Raw genomic sequence first — 23,090 nt, forward strand, 5'->3', positions numbered from 1 at the left:
CAGTTGCATGCTTGAGAGATTCGCGGCTCCCAACAGCCTCGCCATTTATGTGGTACTTTGATGGACCCTCCCGAATATTGAATCGGCAGTTGGCACAGGTTGGGTGGTCTGAAGCCCTGGATTTGCACGATTGGGATTTTTTATTTAATGGCATCATGATGCGATAGGCGAACAGGAATAGATATGGTCCATATTCCTTTCTACTTCCACGCTTTACATGCTTCCGCTACAGTGATGAAATGGGCATCGACGTGTGAATGCTAACCTCATTTCGCACCCCCCTTTCCCCCTCTCTCTGTTCTCTCGCTTCGTTTTTCTGGCACGAGCACTCACCTCGATTGGCTCCGAACAAGATACATCGGGATTCGAAAATGAGCAACTAAACATGAATCTTCTAGTCTCGTCATGCCAAGACACTGGCCTATGAACAATTCCCGGGATATATAAACGCCCACGTGCATAAAGACAATGCGACAATACGTGTACCTCTAAGCCTCAGCGGGGTGACAAATTGGACAGCCTCCTCTTACCTTGTCTCTCAGCAGCCTCGCCTTCATGACCTTCATGCCGACCGAATAGCGCCCCCCTTCCTCTGGCCCATGTCCGAGATCGACATCGACTCGCCTGCCTTTGTGCAGCATTTCGAGCAAGTGGCTCACGTGGAAGGCATGTCCGCACACGAAGCCCATCAGGGCCTCCATCTCGTACTCTGTGAAGGTCTCGAGGCACTTTGCGCACTGCCCGGGCCTGGGCGCGCCGCCGCCCTCGGCCTTCTCGTCCGCCTGCTCGACGACCTCGAACTTGATGCCCTTGCGCTGCCCCGTGCGGAGCTCGGCCTGGGCGGTGGCGACTTCGCTGCGCAGGACGGTGGCGACGCCCCAGCTGATGCTGTGCTGGAGCTCGTGCTCCTTCATCATGTGGATGAGCCCTTCCCTGAGCCCCTGGATCTCGAGACCCTCCGGGATGCGCCGGACGAGCGTGATGGGGTTGATGGTCGTGCCGACCTGCTCGAGGAGGGCGCGGATGAAGCTGGGCTTGTCCATGCTGTAGTTGAGCAGGTCTTCCCACAGGTCGGGGTCGTCTTGTTCCTTGGCGAAGTCGATTGCCTTGTTGACGTCGTTGAGGCGGTCGATGATGAGGTAGAGCGCGCGCTTCATCTGGCCTGTTTTGGAGTAGAGGTACACTAGCTCGTCGTAGTATGAATATTGCTCGCATTCTTGGACGGCCTAGGGACCAAACACAGTGAGCGATCAGTCAATGTGATAGACAAAGGGCAATGAATTGCAAAGGAAAAAAAAGTGTACGGGAGGTCATTACCTTTTCAAATCCATACGAAGTTGACGTCTTCAAAAACTCCATGAGAAGTGGTCTATCATACATGGCAAATAACCGAACAGCCAGGTCCGCAAAGTTGTCCACGAGGGATTGACTATCCTGGACTAGCCGTTCGATGTTCTCACCAGTGTGCTCTGCGATTCCTTGGCCCCTCCACAGGGCGCGCAAATAGAAGAAGAGGTACAGCTGGAGATTCCTTGCCTGCAGCTGCTCCACGACAACTTCGGGGCGCACGAGGCCGTGCTGAGCCTCGTCCACCAAGAGCGTGATGGCCTCGCTGGTTGCTGCCACGAGCTCGTGCTCGGTCATGTGCTTTAGTTGATCGGGAGAAACTCGAAGTCCAATGAAGGCGGGGATGTCGTCGGCCACGGCGTCCGCGAGGTGGTAATCGCCAATCAACCGGAAAGCCGAGTCCGCGTCTTGAAGCCTGATGTAGCACCTCAGTGCGTCGCGATGCCGCCCGCCGGCTTCGTACAGCTTGGCCAAGCTTTCCACGACGATTCTCCAGTCTCGACCCCTTTCGCCATCCTCGACGCTGTTCTCGCGAACGTCACGGTACTTGAGCTGATTCTCGAGCGTCGTTGTGATGGCAGGGATGTCGAAGAGATCGGTTGGCCAGGTGTCTATCAATTCTCTGAACCGAGGCTTGTTGTTCTGTATATAATGGCCCAAGAGCACCTCGTACAAGGTTGTCGGCAACGGCGGCTTCATCGGCTTCGTGGGCATGTGCTTGGTGATTTCGTCAAACTTGTTGGCGCCTGCAAACGTCCACACCCACTTCTCCCATCGATCGGGAGTCGTGAGAACTTTGCCGCAGACTTCGCCAGCCTTTTCCCAGTCGCCCTCGTCAATCAACTCTCGGATCCACAGCTCTCCGATTCGTCTCTTCTCCTTTTCCACGGCGGAGTAGAGATCCCTCTGAGTCGTGTCTGCCACAGATTCATCATCGAAGAAGTCGTCAGCTCCAGAGGGATGCTTGGATGGGGTGGAGGGTACTCCCGAATCTGCAACACCATCGAACGACTCGGCCAGGATATCGGGATTCTCGTCAAGAAGTTCCCACGCCTGTTGGTACTGCTCGCGCTCAACGAGCCAAGCAAGATGGTCAGAGAGGTCTCTCTTGGTGGCCAGGACGCAGTCATACGGACTGTGGATGAATATCTTGACGCCTGGTTTGGAAAGTGTAGGGTGCACGGTAGGAATTCTTGCTCTCATGGGGCTTGAACGGATGGTCCCTGCAATGCTGCCGGCTTTCGAGACGGAAGCATTGTCGTCACCGCTCTCCCTGCTGAGGATGCTGGCGCCTGAGCTGAAGAGGGCCTTTGGATTGATGGCAACATTCCACATGTCCGATCCAATTCCGGCAAGTGCCTCCAAAGCGCTTTTTGTTGAAGCCACTACAGAGGCCGCATTTCGAGCAGGCAAGACACACATGTGATAATCGGCGGCAGAGAGTCGGTCGACGCGATTAATGGCAAGGCTGTGCCGGTCGACCTCAGCCTGAGACTTGAGATCAATCAGCCTTAACTCTGGCGGCAGGGCGTTCAAGCGCTGCCGTTGGCCGAGGTGCTGATCATGTTCCGCAGAGGATCTGGACTGCTTAGACTTGGACGTGTCCCGTGTATGTGATGGACCAGATCTGTCGTCCTCTGCGGCATCACCTTCATCCTCTGGAGAGCAGAATGCTAACACAAGCAGCTGATTCTGAGCATACAGCGAGATTCCAGAGATGATGCAGTCAATATGAAGACTGTATAGATTGTTAATATCGCACAACTTATACTCTTCGTTTCTTTGTGGGAAGGGGGGAGGGCCACTCACATCTTGGCGATTTCGGCACGGGCAATGGTCTTCTCACCAGCTTGTCGACCATGGCCGATGCCCCCTGGATGAACATGGATGATCCACATTGTTCCCCCCCAGCCGACGAGAAGTCTTTCAACGGCCTTTGTGCCGGGGGTAGTCGAAGAGGTAACAGGATCGTGAGGGCTCTGATCCGATTCATCGCTTTCGACCAACTTCTCGTCGATCCACTCAGCGCGGCCTTTCCAGACACCAGCCATGGTTTCCCATTCGCTCGTGTGCGGCCTGTCAACATGACCGATTCTCTTCCAGGCGTCCTCGAGTTCGGTGCTGTCGAGATGAAGCTTGGATCTCATAATCTTGGTGCCGTGCTCGTTGAGCCAAGCAACGTATTTCCCCGAGAGTGACCATTTGATGGCGTTGATGATGCCCTCGCCCGAATGGAGCACTGTGTCCTTTCCTCCGCTGTTCTTGACGCCTATGGTCGAGAGCCAGTCAGACGCAACGGCGGCCGCAGTACCGACCGTGGTCGAGGTACTTCGGCCAGGGCCGCCGCCCACTGTAAGGATGAGCTGTCCTGCTCGCCCGCCAGACAGATAGGTCCGATCTGACTTGTAGTCGGGCGACAAGGCAACTGCTTGCACCGGCCTGGCAAAGTTGCGAAGCTGGACGTCCTTGAGGTCGACCAACGACTGCACACAAACATTACCGTCCATTGACGACGTAGCAATGTAGATGTCGTTGGACGGTGTTCTGGGCACTTGCGGTATCTCCCTCATCCTTTTCGACGCTGCCGCGGGAGACATTTCGGGTGGCCTTGTCGCGGGTCCCGCCAGTCCAGTCTGTGTTCGTTGTATCATTTCTGCCTTTTCGTCCGGGAGAGGGGGAGGAAACGGCGATATCGATATAGCAGTGACGGAAGCGGAGTGTGCATGATATACTCGCAGCGTATTGAATCCAGGCAATTGGATAACGTGCTGAGCCGCCGATTAGCAAACGTGAGCTGCGAGATGGTTTCTTGCAGTGACTTACGATGTTGCCATTATGCGTACCGATAATCTATGCAATGGGTTTCGTTAGAACGTATGTCTGGCTTGTGCCGAAACAAGTGTGGGTTTGGCTCGTACCATCTTGTCGCCTGCGACGAGACACGCGCTGGTCGCATCGCCGTTGCGATAGACTGCGCCGAGATGCTGGGTCAGCCTTGTCGACTTCAGCTGCGGCTCCTCGTCATCATCCTCATCGTCCTCCTCGTCCTCTTCCTCTCCGTCTTCGTCCTCCTCTTCATCGTCGTCATCGTCATCCTCTTCGTCCTCGTCATCCTCCTCGTCCTCTTCTTCTTCTTCCTCCTCGTCCTCCTCGTCCTCCTCCTCGTCTACCGTTTGATCCTCAGCTTCAGTCTTGTCCGTATGAATGCCGTCGGCAACGTCCTTCCCGCCCACTCCCTCGCCACCCGCTCCACCATCTCCGTCACCGCCATCTCTCCCAGTCGCGCCCTTTCCAATGCCCTTCTCCGCCCCTTCGGCCGAGGCCGACCTCTCCTCCGCCTTCTCCCCCCCTAGAATCCTCGGAGACAGGGCCGGGGACTGCACATTGCTCCGGTCTTGCGCCTCGTCGGCCGGCGGGGAGCCGCTGTCGCGCTGCGCATCGGGCGCGGGTAGAGCAGCTTCGCGGGCTCCAGACTGCTGCTGCTGCTGCTGCTGCTGCGACTGCTGGCCGTCGAGCGGCTGAGGCGGCGATCCTGTCATGATGGCGGTAGAGCAAGTGTCATTCTGGGATCTGTGGCGGGATCGCCTGGTAGGACTACGGGCCTTGCAGCCTGCAGACGGACAGTTTGAGCAGCCGAGGGCAGGATGATGGTTGCGAGGATGGGTGGTGAATGTAGAACTGGATGCCAATCGATGCAGGTCCTCCGCCGTTTGGGTACCTGAAAGCAAGCTGTGCCGCAGCCCGAGCTAAGGTTCTGTAGCAGCTTATCCGATACGTCACAGTCCGAGCACAGCTCTTGCAGGGAGCTACAGGTAAGGTGGTCCCAAACCGCCGCTGCCACCACCAAGAGTTCACCAGCCATCAAAATAAAATAGAACCAGTCATTATACCATAGTTGTACTAGTGATTATATCTTCATCTGATATAGACCCATCAATTCAGTAGAAAATAGGACACGTTCTTAATATCTGGCTATAAAGATGCCTTCCCCAGGCACCACTATTATTAACCTAAGATACACCTATACCTTAGCTACCTTATAGAAAGTAAAGGGAGTGAAATCAGTCACATATCTCTTACCAGGCACCATCAACTGCTGTTTGCATATAAGATGCCCTAGATAAAGCCAGTAACAGCCAATCCGGAGATGGTCTCTTGGAAGCAAACTTCATGCTGAGCTTGCCAGGATTTAAAGTAGACTGAATCCAGCGTATCAGCCAGCATAGACAGCAGATGCATACCGGAAAATCAAGGCGAGTGTGTATGATTCGACACTCTTTCTTGTTCTTTATGCCATTGGTATTTCTAACGCCATCAAAGCCATCATAATTCATGAATTGAACCATCCCCAGCCTATTCACTTTGAGCGCCTTCACTGTTCATGCTGCCGGGCTACCATCCATGCCTTTCCCTTCAGGGCCTCAATGGCACTGTCCCTCATCCACCACACCCCCGCCCCTTCGTCCTCCGTCTCTTCATGCTGTGCGGCAGCATCCTCGGCGGCCGCCGATTCATCCTGAGATCTCCCCGCCGCCGCCTTGACGGTGCTCTGACTATCAGCCATAGATGACGAGGACTGCCGGAGATTCTCTCGAGCATCCCCCCATGCAAAGAGCAGCCTTGCTCCTTCAAGGCGCTCTCTGTCGCCGCCTTCCTCGATTCCTCGCTCCATTTCCAGTCTTGCATCCACGGCGCTTCCGATACCGCCTTGCTCTTCGTCACCGGTATCCAACAGGGCCGCCTTTTCTGCATAACTCAGGTCTCGCAAAGCATCCAGGCTTAGGACCCATCCCAAGGGATTCTCACCCGAGCCTTGCTCACCGAGAGCTCTCAGAGTGGATGTGAATGTCCCTTCTCGGGGCGGCCTTCTTCGAAGGTAGAGGCTCTGTGTCTGCGCAAAGGACTTTCTGAGTTCTTCATTGGAAAAGTCAAGTTCAACATCCCAGAATTGCGGGCCCCCGGCTGTGGTTACGCTCGATATCTGATCGAGAGGGGGTAGGAGGCACGGGGTCGTTCTGTATAGCACCGACTCAATCGAAGAGCCGCCTCGCATCTTGATATGTACAGGTACAGAAACTGGTTGCCCCGTGAGCGCGTCTTTGGCGACGAGACAGCGCTGTTCGGCTGCCAGGACCCAGAAATGTCGAAACGCCTGAAGATGGGACCGGTTGTCCATAACATTGACCGGGAAAATCGGGTAGAAGGCGACCAGCAATGCGGCAATCGCCTTGTTACTAGACCCAAAGGTCGCGGTGCCGCAGCCAAGGAAGAGCGCTCCGATCGCAAGATGGGCTGCGAGATGTGAGCCGTAAGGCGTATCCGGGTCGTCTCTTCCGTGCAGAGCGCGGAGTCGGCGGAGGACAGGAATATCGCCTGTGCCGGCCATGACAATTGAGCAAGAAACTGCGAGAATGTCCTGGCACATTCGAGCGTTGCTTCTGGCCAGCTCTTCATCATAGAGCGGAGCGGCATCCGGATGCATTCTAGGCGTCGCAGGAAGCCCGGTGATGCGCATGAACTGATCTAGGTAATGCAAGAGCAGATCCCGTACCTTGGGAGAGGCGCTTCCGGAGAAACGTAGAGCAATGGCGAAGCAGAGGCCTGTCAGGATGCTGAAGAAGGGCAAATCGGACGATCGCAGCTTGGTCGTGTTTTGCAGCTTGTGGCGTGAACGATAGGGCGCAGGAAGGCTTTTCTGCACCCAGCTAAACGTAGGTTCGATTTGAGACCACAGAATAAGATTCCTCGTCATGGTCCGTAGAAGTAGAATGTCGGGGCGAACATAATCAAACTGAAGCACCGACTCCGGAATGTCGATTTTGCGTGCCACGATTTGATCCTCTGATTTCATAAAGATGAGTGCAATGGCCATGACCGCGCCGGCAGAGGCCCGGTCTAGAACATGCACAATCTCAACGTTTTTCGTCGCGGTGGCATGCGTGATGAGCTTCTCGGTGAGACGCATGTCTTGCAAGCCTTTGAGATCGTTTCCTTTGCCAAGGTTAATGAAGCCCAGTGCGAACCCGGCGGCAAGGCGGTAGCATTCGCTCCTCAGCGGCTCCTCTTCGTCTTCGTCGTCTACATGCTCAATCTCCGAGAGCATGATCTCGCTCATACGCCGATGCTGGCTACCGCAGTATAGAAGACCGATGCCCATAATGCCAGAAGTCTGGGTCAGGGGTGACAGATTGAGTTCCGCGGCTCCCCGCGGAAGCATGCGGGTGGCGTGGACAGATAGCAGGCGCGTTATCAGGGAGTCCATGGTGCCCATGTACGACGCGGCGAGGCCAAGCAGCAGGCCGATCGAGGTCATCGTATGCTTTGGCGTGAGGTATTTGAAAGCAACCCACTTTGCAACGCCTTTGAGGTGCCCGTTCAGCCCAAGCGCGAGCAAGAATCCGGCATGTCGGTTGCTCAGATCCTGCCCCGGCTTGTTGTAGAGAATCCACGAAGTGTCAATGCCCTTTGCCAGCGGCGAGATTGCCAGTCCCGCTGCGACGCCCTGATGGAAGAAGCCCCAGCAAACCTTTTCCTCCGTGAAGAGCGATTTGTCCACGCCCACGGTGACGTTGTTGGGCTTGACAACACAATTCAGATTGAAACCTCCGATGTGGAATTTCTGTGTAATGAGGGGGAAGCGTAGACTGTAGTATAGAAGCCCCCTTCCCGCTGGAATAGCCAAGGTTCCGGTGGCAATCCTAGACACCAGCTCCTTCTGCTTCTCCAGATATTCACTCTCGGGCAAACCCGGGTCCTGAGCCAAGGTCACGATCCTGGGCTTGTGAGTTGCTAGCAAGTCTCGGGCTTCTTGGAGGCGACGGTCATCCCTAAAGAGCGCGCGGATCACGGATTGCCGCTCCGTCCCTTCACCTTCGTCATAGCCCTGGCTATTTGTTTGCTCAACGCTCTCACAGAGCAGCTTGAATTCCCAGCTTGCAGTATGCGTAGGCGTCTAAAAACTGATGTCAGCAATCCAGCGTAAATTCCAGGGATGTGCCACTTACTAGAATATTGGACATGGCCGGACGCGGGCGCTTGTTTGAGGTAAGGACCAGGCTGATATCGGTCCGCTTTACAAATTCAAGCATCTCTTCCGGCCAGGACGAAGGAGGGTGAGGTTGGCAAAGTGCTATAGCATCCCGAAGAGATACCAAGATAGCTTCTGGGAGGGTGTCGAGCACATGGTTCGTTAAGCCGCAGTCTTGCATGGCCTCCACCATCTGCACTGCCGTAGTGTTTGGCTGCACAAGTCTGAAGAAGCGCCTGAACGTGAGAGTTCGGGGAAGAATAGAGTCCCACCGGCGGTCAGACAATTTATCGGATTCGGGTAACTGCGCTGCGGCATAGAATATGTCTGCCGGAATGGGGTATTGTTGGCTGCGAAGCCCTGAGAACTGAGACTGAATCCATTCCAGTATATCTGGCCTGTCATGCGGTTCAGGGATGGCCGGCTTGAGGTGTATTTCTGGAGCAGAGATTAATTAGATGAAGGCCTGGGGCCAGCAGATGAGACGACTAAAACCATACCTTGATCGTGACGTGGGTCGACGTCTTCCTGTATCCCTAGGTCATAGAATGATGAAAAATTATGCCACTTCAACCATCGAGCAATTTGGCGTAAGATCACCCGAAAGTCGACTCGGCCAGATGGTAGATATTCGGCAGACATGATATCGAGCTTTTGTTCCTCCAAAAGCAGGTGGAGAGCCATAAAAATGTCAACTGCAGCCTTTCGTCTGTAGTCAGAGTTTCGACCCAGAGAGGTCGGGAGGTAGCCGGACGGCCCCAAGGCATTGATGCCGAGTGACGAGCCCATGTATTCTTTGGCCAGGACAACATGCCTAGAAATGAAATTTGTGCCCAGGCCCGGTGTGCCACTTTGAGATGTCGTCTCCTCCACATCGTCAAGAACCCATTGCCACCCGCGGTTGATCATCCACGCCGGGCAACCAAGGGAGTTGGCTGCCTCGCCCATCTCAAGCGCTTTCCAATCATCAGAATCACGAATGGACCCAAATGAGCCGGACGGGATCCTCCGCTTCCGAACTGTGAGCCGCTCCGAGGGGGGATTCCGGAGCTCGGGCCGATCGAGGTTCAGGAATAGTGCGAGGAGAAGAATGGTCAAGGCAGACCATTCTACATTCGTATCGGCTTTGCCTTGACTGTAGAGCCATTGCATGACGTGAAGCCACCCTGTGTGAATACGCTCTCCGAGCGCGTCGGGCAAGGCACTTCTGCAGACGTTGAGAATGGCAGACACAGAGCTAGAAGACGGCCGTAGCTGGATTTTCAGCTGATGGAGGCGCCCTTGAGTGTCCATCACGTCGACAACGCCACGATGCCTGGAATGACAAACGCCCACAATGCTGCCGTTGGTGAGGTCTATAGTCTCGCTCTTCCGCTGCCTGACATCCCTGTCGACTGCCCTTCCTCGAAACTGCAGGCTTTTGGTGTCATCCACAAAAAGGAGAGAAATGGAGAGTTTGGTCATCTCACTCCATGGTGCTTGTATGCTCAGCTCATGCCGTCCATCCATGGATTCAGACAGTACAAGGATAGCATATTGGTCTCCATCCATGATTCTGCACGAGTCGACCACATTCTGCGCCCTCCGCAATTCTCCCGGTAGGACTGAGACGGTAAACATCGACGACGGCTCCCTTTTGCCGGAGGTCACCGCAGCGTCGGACTTTTGCTGTAGCTTCAGAGAGAAGGTAACAAGCTGCAGACGCTTCTCCATTACTTCTTGAATGCCTATCAACAATTGGCCTGTCTGATGATCATTCGTAGCAAAGGGGGGCGCGGCAAGAACGAAGATCTTGGTTTGGCCCCGGGAGCCGCCGCCAGAAGCTGAATAGCGAACGTTTGGACTGTCTATCGGAATGACGTGGATCTTGCTGAAGAGAAGCTCGTGCTGCAGCCCGTCGAACTCGTGATCATCGAGCCGTATGTTATGGATACGCTCATCTAGGCCAGCGTCCAATGGCGCTTCTAGAAGACTACCAAGGCTGTGATGAGGTTGGTAGACAAAGGAAGCACTGGAGCGGCCATGGTTTCCAAGAGAATCGTGTCGTTTGGAGGACACACCGCCGGCCGATGACTGGTCCGGAAACACTGCTCTGTCGTAGGAGGCAGACAGATCGGCACGGGCAAGCACTGAGCTGAGCCTGTGCGAGCTCCTCCGCCCGACTCCCGTGCTTTCCCTGTCTTGCTTCTCCAGTGTTGAGACCAAATCCAATGGCTTCTCGACCTTTTCGCTCTTGCGTGGTCGCTTGCCGGGCAGCGGAGCGCCGAAGCTGTCGCGGTGACTCGCCTGCACGGGGGTAGATGCGCCACTAGCGAACCCAGGCTGCATGGAGCTTCGACGGCGGGACGCCTTTGTACTTGGGCTCTTGTGTCGCTTGATGAAGTGATCCTGGTGCTCCAGATAGGATAGACGCCATATGGTGTAGGTATTGGCCTCGCGGTTGATGGTGACACCAAGTATCAGTGGCTCATGGGGACGCTCAGGAGACGCGCTGGGAACGACGACCTTCTCAACGTAGAGCAGCTCTTCTGCAGGATCGAGGAAGCCATGCACCTTTGTAGGCTTGTCCCGTCTTTTGCCCCTTGACACTGGCTTCTCTGCATCCGTCACCACAAGCCCAATGTCCAGGAGCGGATCTGTGAGAGCCACCAACCGAGGCCAGTGTGACTCGGGCTGCTCCAAGGGCGCATCCCACATGTTCTCCAGCGTCATATTCAGTCCCACCGGCAACGCCTTTGGTTTCCCAAGACCCTCCACGGAGAAGGCCGTCTGCTGAGAACCGCCCAACGCAGTCAACTGGGACGACACGAAGGAGTTGGGAGGAACTCGAGGAAACTTTAAAGATATCGGCGCCAGGTTCCCGGCCTTTTGCTTCGTCTGGATGATGACGCCCACGGGAGCGGCACAGGCCGATTCCACTTCAAAGGGCATGTGGACAACGTGACTTGTCCCCGACAGCATGTAGATATGGGCCTGGGTTTTGAGAAAGACCACCAAGCCCTTCTCGAGGGTTGTGGAAGCCTTGCGGCTGCCGCCCTCATCCTCCGACGTCGGGAAGTAGGTCAGGAGGGCTTGCGTGATGGACTCCTTCTCGAGGTCGAACCGGAACGACTTGCGGAAGATGCCTCCGCGGCACCACACGACGCAATTGGCCGTCGTCAGCAATTCGTCCTCCACGGGGCCCTCCCTGTCGTCGTCGGTCACGACGTCCCAGGCGTAGGAGGAGGCCGACGCGTCTGGGGGGAGAAGCTGCTCGTCAATGGCATGCTGGAGTCCTGCTGGCTGGTGCAGCCCCAGAGATTGGACGGTTGCCATGCCGGGGTGCCATATGTCGTTGTGGTTGTCGGACGACGGTTCCGGTTAGATGTCTGAGTGATGGATAGCTGAGGATATCAGACAGGTTAGAGCAGCAATTGAGCCCTTGGCAGCTCTGGCACCAGCAAATTTTAGTGGGGTTAGCTCCCTAGCATGGGACGGTAGCACTAGCAGATCTGCCTAGAGTGCTCAGAGATGCCTTGTGCTGTCCGCTCTGTACACTACAGTAGTACTACTACCTACCTTAGGCAGTCCTATTGGATTCCTGTGAGGTGTAGGTACCTATCTGAATTGTTGTACGGAGTACCTTGGTTGAAGAAACTCGTTGATGACTCGGATAAGGTAATGTTTACAGACGGTAATTCAAGGAAGAAGAAAAAAAAAAAATCCGACGCCTTGGATATATCCGGGTCAATACTGGCAACATAACATCTCTCCATCACATGCCTCACCAGGCAACGACAGCCTAGTCGTCGTCATACTACAGCACCGAAACAAGCATAAACGCCAATCTGACTACTTCGCCTTATTATCCCCACGAAGCCTACCAATAGTACCTACCGACGAGGGAAAAGTGTCCGACGACTCAAGCGTCTTCTTCGACGACCCGTCTACCACGCGGGAAGACTTTCATCTGCCAGTGCAGCGGTGGCCTTGCATACCTTACCTTACTGCGGCTGTAATGACTTTGGGCCAGAAGGAATTAGAATGATGCTGATCATTGGTTCGTCACATATGAAGGCATGAATCCGTAGGCTAACCCTCTAAAATGGTGTTTGGGAACCTCGACGGAAATTGAAGCATATCGCTGATCCCTGGAGGATTATGGCAGTAGATAAGCAGATCAAGAAAGAGTTGCTAGCATGTCGAGATAGCCAAGCGGATGTGCTACCTTAGCCAGCCACTCCCGTCTCAGACCCGTGTTTCTAGGAAGACCCCTTTGTCGAGGTAAACACAGCCTGACGCAAGTCATCACAGGAGACAACAAAAGAATCATGAAATATGAGATCAGAAAAAAACCTCCTTCATCATTGCACAAAACAGTCAATTTCATTAAAAGACGACCCTGGCCCTCTCCTCCCTCAAGAAGACATCCTCCCCATCCCTGTCTTATACCTATTAAACGCCGTGCAATGCAAACCGCATCACCAGAGAGAGGAAGAGAGATAAAAAAAGGAACATGTGATATAAAACAAGGGCCGGTCTACTCTTTCTTTGCTCTCTTTTCCCCCCCTTTGTTCTTCTTCCGTGTTGCAAACCGATCGTGTTCGAGGAGCTTTAGATTGGGAAAGAACATCGACTTCAACTGAAAATCGTTCATCCGCGTGGCCAAGTTCCCCTTTCTGCCCTTTTTGTAAAGTTGGTAATCGGATAGGCAGACCCGGCATCGGATGTTTTTGTTTCCCGAAACGCTCCCCTTGTTCAGCGTCAGGCGAATTTGCTTTGCTATTTTCAAACAGATCTGCAAGCTCCTTTGCCACTTCCCTTATTTGGAGACAGCGGCATTGAGGACTTGTGTTCTGAAGAATCCGCCCTTAGTCTTCTCAATGACCTGCTGGTAAACGTTGTTGGGAGGGTGGTTCATGATGACGGTGCCATCCTGGCTGTCAATTTTGGCATCCAGGCGAGTCTCGCGAATCAGGTTCACGATCCACTTCTCGCCATCATCGGGGTTCAAGCCGAGCTTGGCGCTCAGGTCCCGAATGTTCATCCGGCTGAAGATCTTGCAGTAACTCTCGCAGATGAGGTGGCGGGCGGCGTTGACAAACGCATCGGTGGACGCAGCCAAGAAGAAGTCACTGCGGCACACCTCCTCGGCCATGCGGAGAGCCTCGCGAGCAGCGTTGAAGTCGTGGGCAATGTAGAGGGCGTTGACAAACTGGGTGATGGGGTCGGCGTACTCATAGGCCTCTTGTCGAACGTAGCGAACAATGTCCTTGAGCTGCTTCTGCTGGACCGAGCTGTTGCGGGCGCGCGTGCGGCCGGTGATAACGGCAGCAATCAAATACCGCAGAATCCAGGGGCAGGAGGTCTGGATGGTGTTGATGTAGGAGGCAGAGAAGAACATGTCCAGGATGGGCTCCCGGGCACCCTCAAAGTTGAACAGGGGGAAGAGGGACCAGTGGATAAGCATGGTCCGGTGGTCCAGCTGGGCTCGGGGGTTGTTGAAGAGTCTGGTGTCGATACCCTCTCGGACGTTCTTGAGCTCATCGACGGCGGACTCCCAGTTTGTGGACAGGATCTCGGAAGCAAGCTTTCCCCACGTCGCAGCGGCCACCTTGTCGTTGTCGGTGGAGAGGACTCGGAACTGGTAGAGCATATCGGCGGCAGGGCCGTACTGTCCGCATCGAAACTGGAACTGGCCAAAGTCATACAAAGCGTTTACCATCTCGATGGTGACCTGGTGAGAGTAGACAAAAATTTCAGATCAGCATTTCCATCCAGGATTGCGAGGGGCTGAGGGGACACGCAAGCAAAACCAAAGGGGCTTTGCGCTCTGTCGGTGACTGCACACATACTCCGTGTTGGTTCTTGAGAAACTCCAAGTTGGCCACCTTGTCGCTCCGCAGGCCGTTGACGACCTCGTCCTGGGTCAGCAGGTTGGCAATCTGCTCCGTCGCCTTCTCGTACTTGTCCAGCTGTGCCAGCACGTCCTGCCTCTTCTTGGTGTACTCGGCCGGGGCCTCGGCGACTCCGTGCAGCTCGCAGTACAGGCTCGCCACGTAGTCGGTCATGTTGGTGTCGTCCAGCAGCTTGATCTTGCCCGACAGGATCTTCTTGGCCAGCTCGGCATCGCCCTTCTCCTCGGCCTGCTCGCCCTCGAACTGGATCAGCGGGAAGAGCAGGTGACGGCTCAGGTGCGGCGCAACTTTGTGCAGGATTGACGCGCCATCGGCTGGCAGGGCCTTCAGAATGTCCTCCATGGTGGGAAAAAAAAATTGGGCGTCGTCGCAGGGCAAGGAGATTCTGACCGCGGCCGGGGTATGGGGGGGGTTTGTCGTAGAGAGGAAATCGAAGAGGGAGGTCGTCGCTACTGCTGGAGAAAAAGATTCGCTCGCCCGTCAATGGAGGGGCAGATTTTTGGTGAATTTCGCGAATAACACACAAAGTGGTTGTGGGGGTTCCAGCTTTTCGCCCGAAGATCCGCCGCCAGCGAAACTCTTTAGTTTTGCGGCGTATCATGTGATCTGGAGATTCAATGTCGAAAAAGTCACAGAAGGCTTGGTAAAGCAGAGCCGATTGGAATTGAGACTTGCAGACTCGTGAAGACGCTGCTTTCGCTTGTCAATTGGTTCGCTTCCTCTTGCACTCCTCCCGGTCCAGCGAGGCGATCCGACCCCGAACCTTGCACGCCAAACCAAGGCTGAGGAACCGACTGAATCGCCAATCCCGAACCCTCAGTCTCCCAACTTCAACAAGCATCGCAAACCGCCCAAGATGAGCTACCTCATCCCCAGGGCTCTCCCCCTAAGGAGCAGCGCAACCATCCGACCAGTCTTCCAGTCGACCTTCCACTCCTCATTAAAACCCCTCTTCCGTTCCACGACCCAAACGGCATCCTTCTCTTCCACCGAGCCCTCTTCCGCCTCAGCCTCGCCTCGCCAGAACCCCAACCAGAAGGCCAAGATTCCTCCGCACCTCCGCCAGCTGAGCCGCACCCCCGTGCCCCCGCCGACAAAGACTCCTGAAGAGCTCGTCAGCCTCGGCTACATCGTGCGCCGCACGCCCTCCGTCCAGCTGCCCGTGTATCGCAGGTGGCAGTCCGGCGGCACGCGCCAGGTGGTCCTGATCAAGAAGGTCGATGGCAACAGAATACGGCTGCTAGAGGATCTGGTGGGAGACCTTGGTATCGCTCGGGAGGACGCGAGGATCAACCCGACAACACAACATATAGAATTGAAGGTAAGGCACGGCCTGACGTCTTCTCTTGTTTGCCCGGAAAGGCCAAATGAATGGCACAGCCACTAACACACTTTCTTTGCTCAGGGAGACCATTTTGATAAGGCAAGGGGATGGCTGCTAGAGCGTGGCTTCTGAAGGTCTCCCAACCTGTGTATATTATCTGAGGGGAAAAGGATGTGAACAACAGTTGGCGGACACCAGCATTGGCAAAAAGATCTCTAGAGCTGAAGAGGCTCACATGCTTCATCTTGCATATTCATGTACAACAAGTCATTAAACGAACAAGGTAATCGTGGCCACCAGAAAGAGGTATCAGTGTATGTGAGATCCTTACTCCTATGTACACAGACGCCGCAATAAGTCTGCGAAAATTCCACCTTTCCAAACCCGCTGATATTGAACACCTATGCACCATCGCACTTGTGACGGACGGCTTAAAACAGACATTATCAACCCCATACAATAGCATTTACACATCTGATCGTTTGTTGACATTGTCCAATGTAAAAAGCACCCTGAACGCAGTCGCCCTCAAGACCCGCCTCCTAGAATTTTTTTAAAAGAGGTAAAGAAAAAGAGAAGAAAAGACAGCGAAGCAAGCCATCCCGCAACAATGCTCGTATCCTAGAAACCCTTTTCGAAGACATCAGAACAATCAAGAGATCCGGACTCATCCCGCCAAATTAATGATTGTCGACAAGTGCTGCAGTAAGCCCTCCTTGGACCACTCAGGGCTATGCATGGACAATGCCTCCAACAACGCCTGAGTGGTGGGTAGGAATGGCCCGGCGGCGGCAACGGCGGGATTGTTGGGATCTCTCGACTTTTCGACAAGTCGCCTGAGCAAGGCTATCGCGAGAACGGAAATGTAGAGGTGCTCGGGGTCTTTGCGTGGTGCAGCTCGTCCAGCTCCGCGACCAAAGGCTTGCGGTTGTTCGTACATGCGGCTCAGCTCTTGACCGAGACGGAAGAGGTTGTTCGCCAGGCCGTTGGCTGCACTCAACCAGGTCCTCACGAGGTTCGACTCAGCACCAGGGGCTAATGCCGCAAGGATCTCCGCAGCCAACAGGCCTTGCATCAGATACGGCTTCCGGACTTCCACAAGCGACGGGAAATTCGTTGGTCGATCGCGCTCCTTGGCCTTGTCCGGAACGGGAGAGATGGCCAGCGCAAAGGTCCGAGTGAGGAGCTCGTGCGGGGGCTGATTGGCGGCATCATAGGCAAAGAGAGCTTTGTAATGGCCCCTATTGGGCTCGTCGCGCGCAAGAAGTTTTGCCAAGGCATCCACAGCATGAGGAAGGTAGGTATGGACACTCGGGTCATAGTTGGTGAAGAAGATCGTGTCGTTGGTCAGCGTCGGATTGGGCACCGGGGCAAATGCCAGCAGGAAATGCAAGAGACATGCTGCCTGTTCTCGGCCGGGGATTTCGATGGAGCCGGCAATGTTCGAGAGAAGGATCACCACATCCTTCATGAAGTCAAGGGTGTTGTTATGGGTTCGGAGAAGCATTGTCCTGGTGCCGAGATACCTGATCGCGGTGCAGAGGAACTTGATGACCGACTCGTCGGCAAGTACAACGTGGTTGTCGAAGTTGTCCCCAGGGAACGAGACATTGCGCAGGATGGTGGAGATGCACACCAATCGATCGACAGCTCGGTCAAGCTCATATTCTTGAGTACCAAAAGCAGGAACATCTCGAATTGCCCATCGCTCGATGCGACACGCCCGCACGACCTCTTCGTACGGCGTGAGCTGGATGTCGTCGGATACTTCCACTGTGTGTTCCGTCAGGAGCTCGAGCTGCTCCTCTGCGCAGTCGATGAGCGCATCCACCAGATCGTCGCAGTATCGTAGATGTAGGAAATGTGCCTGGTTTGGTGAGTGAGATACCGTCGCGAGCGTGTCCAGAGCAAGGCGAACTTCTCCGTGTATCCCACTTTGCAGGCCACGTGTTAGTGCAGCTATGTCAATGTTACCGAGGTCGTTCACCGGCGGAACGGTTGGCTTCCACCGCTCGAGCTCGGCGCCCAGCAAATTCGCCGCGTGGAGGTCGACTCCGCCATACGTGGAAAGCTCTCGTGCGCATGGGCTGTACTCCTCTGATTTCGGGGGAAGCTGGGGCATCTGCTGCTCGACACTCATGACGCCCATCGGCCTGCCATCGACGGGGCCCATGACCATGCTCCCGGGCCTCGAGTGAGCCGGGGAGGGTATTGAGAAGTCATTTGGCCCGGCCTGATCTATGCTGCGCGATAGACTGTTTCGATTGTGGCCAGGAACAGCGTTGGATTGCTGATGAAGCTGTGGGGTTTGCGGGGTCGAGAAACCGTTGATGGAGGGCTGGGCGGACTTGACAGGAGTATGATGCTGCACATGGGGTTGATGCGGAGGTTGCTGTGGCGGCTGCTGCTGCTGCTGCTGCTGTTGCTGCCCCGGCTGCATTTGGCCCTGATTCATCTGCTGGCCCGGTACAGCCTGCTTCTGGGGAGTGCCTTGATTCGCGAGTGTCGCTTGTTGTTGTTGTTGCTGCTGCTGTTGCTGCTGCTGCTGTTGCTGCTGCTGTTGCTGTTGCTGCTGTTGCTGCTGCATCATCCTCTGCTTCTGCTGAGCTATCCAGACTTCTTCAAACTTGCCAAGGTTGCGGTCGTAGATCTGCTTGAGCGCCATAGGAACATTGGGTATCTGTGCCGGAAGTCCCAAGGCTTGGGCGATGTGGCCCCAGCCGTTCGCGACAGTGACCGACTTGGAGCCTCCCTTTGACTGCACGGCTTGGAATAAAATCATCAAGTTGACGGGCCGGTCTCCAATCATGGGGTTCACGTCTAATGGGAGGCCCTGTTTACTCATGAGTGTTGTAAGATTCTTCATGAACTGCTCGCCGTTGATGCTGCCGGTTGGTCGATGTTGCGGTCGCATCGGTCCGGGGGGCATCTGACCATTGGGCATACCGGGCATCTGCTGTTGCTTCGCCATCATTCCACGGCCGAGATTCTGCTGGGCTTGCATTTGAGCTTGCATCTGCATGGTACCTTGAAGTTGTTGCTGGAGCCGCATCTGGTAGGCAGCCATTTTCTGACCCTCAGTCATGCCCTGCTGCGTCCGCTGCTGCTGCTGTTGTTGCTGCTGAGACTGTGCCTGATGCTGCTGCTGCTGCTGCTGCTGTTGCTGTTGCTGTTGTTGAAGTTGCTGCTGCTGCATCTGAGCATACATGGCAGCCGGCATCTGGCCCATGGGCTGTCCCATCTGCCCCATTTGCTGGGCCATCATGGGGTTCCCCGCCATCGCGTTAGGGTTTGGAGACGGGCGCGGGTTCGACGGGGACTGCGCAAAGGCCGGGTTGTAGCCCTGGGGCATGTTTTGCATGTAGGGATTCGGCTGCGGCGTACCATGCTCCGATGTGATGGGCGACGTCTGGGACGCAAACTGCTGAGCGCCCGGGGAGAAGGGGTGAGGCGAGGCCGTCGCCACGCGCTGGGGAACGCTGCCCGGGCGCATCTGGTTCCCCATGATGGGCGAGGGGCTGGCGTTGGCGGAGCCGTTGGTCTGCAGGTGGGAGAACTGGCCGGCGTTCTGCTGAGGCATGGCGCCGGGCTGGAAGCCGGGGAAGGTCTGCTGCTGCGGCGTTTCGGAGCGCGACGTCGGGAGCATGCCCGGATTCTGCCTGGGAGAGCCGGAGATGGAATCCTCACGCGGCCGCGGGCGCTTTGATGGAATGACCGAATTGGTCTGGTAGACCTGGGTCGCCTGGTAGGCGGAGGGCGAGGCGTGGCGCATCGGGCCGTTCTGCATGGCCATCTGCTGTTGATTGGGGAACTGGGCGGCCGGGTTGAACTGGCCCGGGTTGGTCATGAAGACGGAAGGGTCCATCATGGCACTGGCAGCGCTGGGGTCAGTCATGTGCGGGAAGCCGTTGCCATTGTGGTTCGGGACTGCGTCGTTCATCCAGGTGCTCATGGCGATGAGCCCGACAAGCTGTGCGCGGCGACGTCAGCGAAATCAGCAGGCACGGCGGCCACAGAGCCCATTGATGGGCGCAGGGATGGATGGAGACGGGGCCGTAACACGGCACAGTGGGTGGTTTGATGGACGACAACGTCGAGTCGCGTCGCGGGTTGGCGGAGAGAATGTATGTGTATGTGTGTGTGCGTGTGGGAAATGGGCGACAGCCAGACAAAGAGCGCTGGCTGGGGGGGCTCCGGGTGGGCGCTGGGCAGGTAGCAGGGAGTGGTGGTAGCGGCAGTGGCAGTGGGCAGCACGCAGTGTGGCATTTGATGGCAGGCGACGGATTTCATGGCAGTGGAGGTACCGCCTTGTACCAGCAGCGGGCAGTGCTAGCACAGGCAGGCCGCAAGTAGCCACAGGTACTCCGCTCCGTCGCTGTTGGGCCAAACCTCCACTGCGTGCTGGTCCCAGCAGCGGCGCAGCAGCGCTGAAGCCGCGAGACCCAAGAGGGCGACTGGGCGAGAAGGGAGGGGGGCAGCGCCACTAATCGAGGTACCTTGCGGCACCGCGGCAGACGCTAGCAAACGGACGTACCTAGTGATACCCGCGACGGGGCCGGCTCGGTGCAGGAGATTAGGAGGCTCAGGCAAGGTGGTGGTAAATGGCAGCGCCCGTGTCAGGTACGGATACCTCGCGCTGGGTCGGGGCAGCCGCAGCGGGCTGGGCGAGTTGAGGTACCGGTACGGAGGAGGTACACGGCACGCCCGTCGGGCCTATGAGCAGTGGATGTAGCGCAGGGGAGTGAGCGCGCGTTGCTGGAGGAGAATTTTTCGTTGCAAGAGGCGTCCTGGTCGGATCGGCACCGATGCAAGCAACAACAAGCCACCTGGGCGGCTCCCACGCAGCGCCCTGACTATCGAGAGCTCGGGGCAGAGGCGTTCGCTAGCCGTCGCGATGCGATAGAGACAGGATCGGTATGTCGCCTGGGGGGCAGCAGAGAGGCAAGGAGTGCAGGCGACGTGAGGTGAATGGAGAGCCAGGTCTTACCTAAGGCGCGTTGAGGTGGATGACGGCGAGTCCTGGCTGGATTGGCAGATTGGTTTCAGGCCGATGGGAAATGCTCCCTTCCTGAGACCGCTTGCCTGATTGCGGATTAGCGCTGACGCCGCCGGTAAGCCGAGTGGGCCCCCGACCAATGAGCGCGCTGCGTTAGTGTCGCGATACCAGCATTGGCTCTCCGCGTTAGTGGAATGCCGCATATACCAGCGCTTTGGCTAACAGCCAAGACTGAGGTCGCTATCAGGCGCCTATTCGTAACTGGACGTGTTTGTCGTTTTCGACTTGTCCACTCAATAGAGGCAAGGGCGGTCCTCCAACATTGATTTCCGATGGATAGAGACCGAGGTCTAGCCAAAAGCGAGCAGTACCTGAATCGCGTGTTGTAGCGCCGCAGCAGCAAGCATGGAGTCGTTTGTCTCTTTCTTTTTCTTCCCCCTTTGAACCTTTTTGTTCTGTTGGCTCTGTCTTCTCTCCCTAGCCGAGAGCCAAACGCAGTCGTCACCACAAGGAAAGCAATGAACGAGTTGCTGCGGCTCATCTCTGAAGGTTGCACCGGAATTCGATGATCATGCTTTTGGATTGCCATGAATGGACCGCGAGACTGGAATTCCTTGCTTTGCCGACTTCCACAGCACTATGCTGCGCTTTTCGTCGGGAATCCTGCTGGGAGTGTGCATCCCGGAGAAACGTGAGGAGGCGCTTGCCTTGAGCATGTCGTGACGAAGAACTGGCATCAGCAAGAGAATGCGAAGCATATTCTGTCGACCAAACATTTCCCTCGCGGGGTGTGCCGTGCGAGGTAACGCTCCATCCTGGCGACAAGCCGAGTCAAACATGGCTGCATATGACAACAACCATTGCTTGCTGTGAAGTCGCTCTCGCGTATTGTATAATGTTCCAAGGCTGCCAATCCGGGGCTGTTGAACCGATTGAGGACCAAATTCCTCCTCACGGCGCCGTCCATGTTTTGCCTTATGCTTGTCCATTTGCGCTTGCGTCCTGGGGGTCCATGTGGCGCCAAGTGCGGCACTGGCTGACTCGGTTGCCACCATATAACAAACAGCATGCATGCCACGCGAGGTAACGGGGATGGCGGGCGCTCGAAGAAATTGAAATCAAAAGGCTCATTTCGCGCACAGCTTCTGGCCAGCATGCCGAGCCAATCGATGCCGTCCTGCCCTCCGGCTCCAGAACAGCAGACACCAGAGCTCCTAGCCTCTCACGGCTCAGCTGGGGTTACTCGTCCGTCCTGCTGGCTGTCGAGAGGAATCGAGTCGACTGCACTGCACGCTGGCCAGAAAAGGTGTCGTGGGCGGCCCCACCACAAGCCACGATCCAGGCTTCGGCCTGTCCAGAGCATCATCCAGTCTCGTCTGAGCCGAGCTGGAAGCCCTCGCTTCGCACCACCGGCCGCAGTTGATCTGGGTAGGTATTGCCAATCTGCCTTGTGCAGCCGCTCGCAAGCGTCAGACGCTGTGCAAATCCAAGCTGCCGCGCATGAGAACGGCATGGCGCCAGACTGCTCCGAGTCGGATCGACTGGGATGGCACGAATCCTGGGGTCGTCGTGTCGCCTTGTGACACTGTTTGATGCCGCTGTCCAGTCTCCACAGGGTCAGCCACCCCTGTCACAGCGCACTTCTGATGGCAGCGCTGGTCCATGGGCGAGTCTCTCAGCGGCCCCTCCGACCAAGACCGGTTCTCGCATCGTGAATGTTTTTGCTTTGTGCCCTCTTTTTTCGTGTGCTGGTCGCGAAGGCTCATCCGAGAGCGAATCCGGGACACTGGCGAGCGCTTTGAGCCCTTCTCCCTCGCCGCTGGCAGCATTCCGCCGCCGTGGTGCTGCTGGTTTTCGCTGGCCGCTTTTCCTCGTCCCGATTGACACCAAGTCGTGGGGGGGTCCCTCCACAGGCTGGGTGATGTAATCAGATCCTAGAGGGAGCCATGTAAGTTGAGCCCGTGAAGCAGAAACGAGCCACGCACGGCAACGCGCAAAGAAAAGGGCGTCGAGAGAGACGCGAAAGAAGGCTGACGGAGGGGAGGACAGCCCAGGAAGAGATTGAAATGGGAGGAAGTCCGGCGAGGAACGGGGGAAGGGGGGGGCTCAAGTAGTTATGGGTGAGAGGCAGAGGCCTAATACCGTAGCCTGCCTCCAGTACCTGACACTCCGGTCTGGTACCTGCCGACAGGCCATACCCGTTATTAGCTCCAGCTCTGCGCCGCCGGCCTGGCACATCGAATTGCAATCCATGGAAGTACTCGCACTCACTGTTCGCGCAGAGCAGGTACCTTGCTTTTGCTCGTCTATTAACCTTGGTGGCTACGGCGACTCGGCCAGCGGCATCAGGTTCGACGCACGCACGCACAGCACGCATAAACGCTGGGGCTGGCACACAACCAAAGTCTCCGCAACAAGCCCGCCCGCCGCCACCGATACAAAGAACCATCAGCATCAGTGCTCGCTTCACTCCAACGGTCCTCCGTCATCCACGGCTAC

At 56.1% G+C, this 23,090-nt stretch overlaps 6 protein-coding genes across 6 annotated transcripts; 2 read left to right on the forward strand and 4 right to left on the reverse strand.

Annotated features, from left to right (window-relative positions):
* Positions 1–488: 488 nt before the first annotated feature.
* CCMA1212_000152 (Vacuolar protein sorting-associated) lies at positions 489–4,886 on the reverse strand (the record flags this gene model as incomplete). Its single annotated transcript, XM_073697636.1, has 5 exons — positions 489–1,226; positions 1,318–3,085; positions 3,157–4,115; positions 4,171–4,197; positions 4,266–4,886. 5 exons carry the CDS (start codon positions 4,884–4,886, stop codon positions 489–491), a joined length of 4,113 nt encoding a protein of 1,370 aa, XP_073563345.1.
* An 833-nt stretch (positions 4,887–5,719) lies between these two features.
* Positions 5,720–11,689, reverse strand: CCMA1212_000153 (Negative regulator of mitosis; the record flags this gene model as incomplete). Its single annotated transcript, XM_073697637.1, has 3 exons — positions 5,720–8,299; positions 8,352–8,812; positions 8,875–11,689. The coding sequence occupies 3 exons, from the start codon at positions 11,687–11,689 to the stop codon at positions 5,720–5,722; spliced, it is 5,856 nt and encodes a 1,951-aa protein (XP_073563346.1).
* A 1,486-nt stretch (positions 11,690–13,175) lies between these two features.
* On the reverse strand, positions 13,176–14,613 carry CCMA1212_000154 (uncharacterized protein; the record flags this gene model as incomplete). Its single annotated transcript, XM_073697638.1, has 2 exons — positions 13,176–14,090; positions 14,209–14,613. The coding sequence occupies 2 exons, from the start codon at positions 14,611–14,613 to the stop codon at positions 13,176–13,178; spliced, it is 1,320 nt and encodes a 439-aa protein (XP_073563343.1).
* A 514-nt stretch (positions 14,614–15,127) lies between these two features.
* Positions 15,128–15,727, forward strand: CCMA1212_000155 (54S ribosomal protein img2; the record flags this gene model as incomplete). The annotated part of the gene is made up of 2 exons (XM_073697639.1): positions 15,128–15,592; positions 15,677–15,727. 2 exons carry the CDS (start codon positions 15,128–15,130, stop codon positions 15,725–15,727), a joined length of 516 nt encoding a protein of 171 aa, XP_073563344.1.
* A 535-nt stretch (positions 15,728–16,262) lies between these two features.
* CCMA1212_000156 (SWI/SNF chromatin-remodeling complex subunit sol1) lies at positions 16,263–19,547 on the reverse strand (the record flags this gene model as incomplete). Its single annotated transcript, XM_073697640.1, has 1 exon — positions 16,263–19,547. One exon carries the CDS (start codon positions 19,545–19,547, stop codon positions 16,263–16,265), a length of 3,285 nt encoding a protein of 1,094 aa, XP_073563341.1.
* Positions 19,548–22,137: 2,590 nt separating this feature from the next.
* On the forward strand, positions 22,138–22,518 carry CCMA1212_000157 (uncharacterized protein; the record flags this gene model as incomplete). Its single annotated transcript, XM_073697641.1, has 1 exon — positions 22,138–22,518. The coding sequence occupies one exon, from the start codon at positions 22,138–22,140 to the stop codon at positions 22,516–22,518; it is 381 nt and encodes a 126-aa protein (XP_073563342.1).
* Positions 22,519–23,090: the final 572 nt, after the last annotated feature.

Source organism: Trichoderma ghanense (assembly GCF_004382785.1).
Source record: "Trichoderma ghanense strain CCMA-1212 chromosome Unknown scaffold_0, whole genome shotgun sequence".
NCBI lineage: Eukaryota > Fungi > Ascomycota > Sordariomycetes > Hypocreales > Hypocreaceae > Trichoderma > Trichoderma ghanense.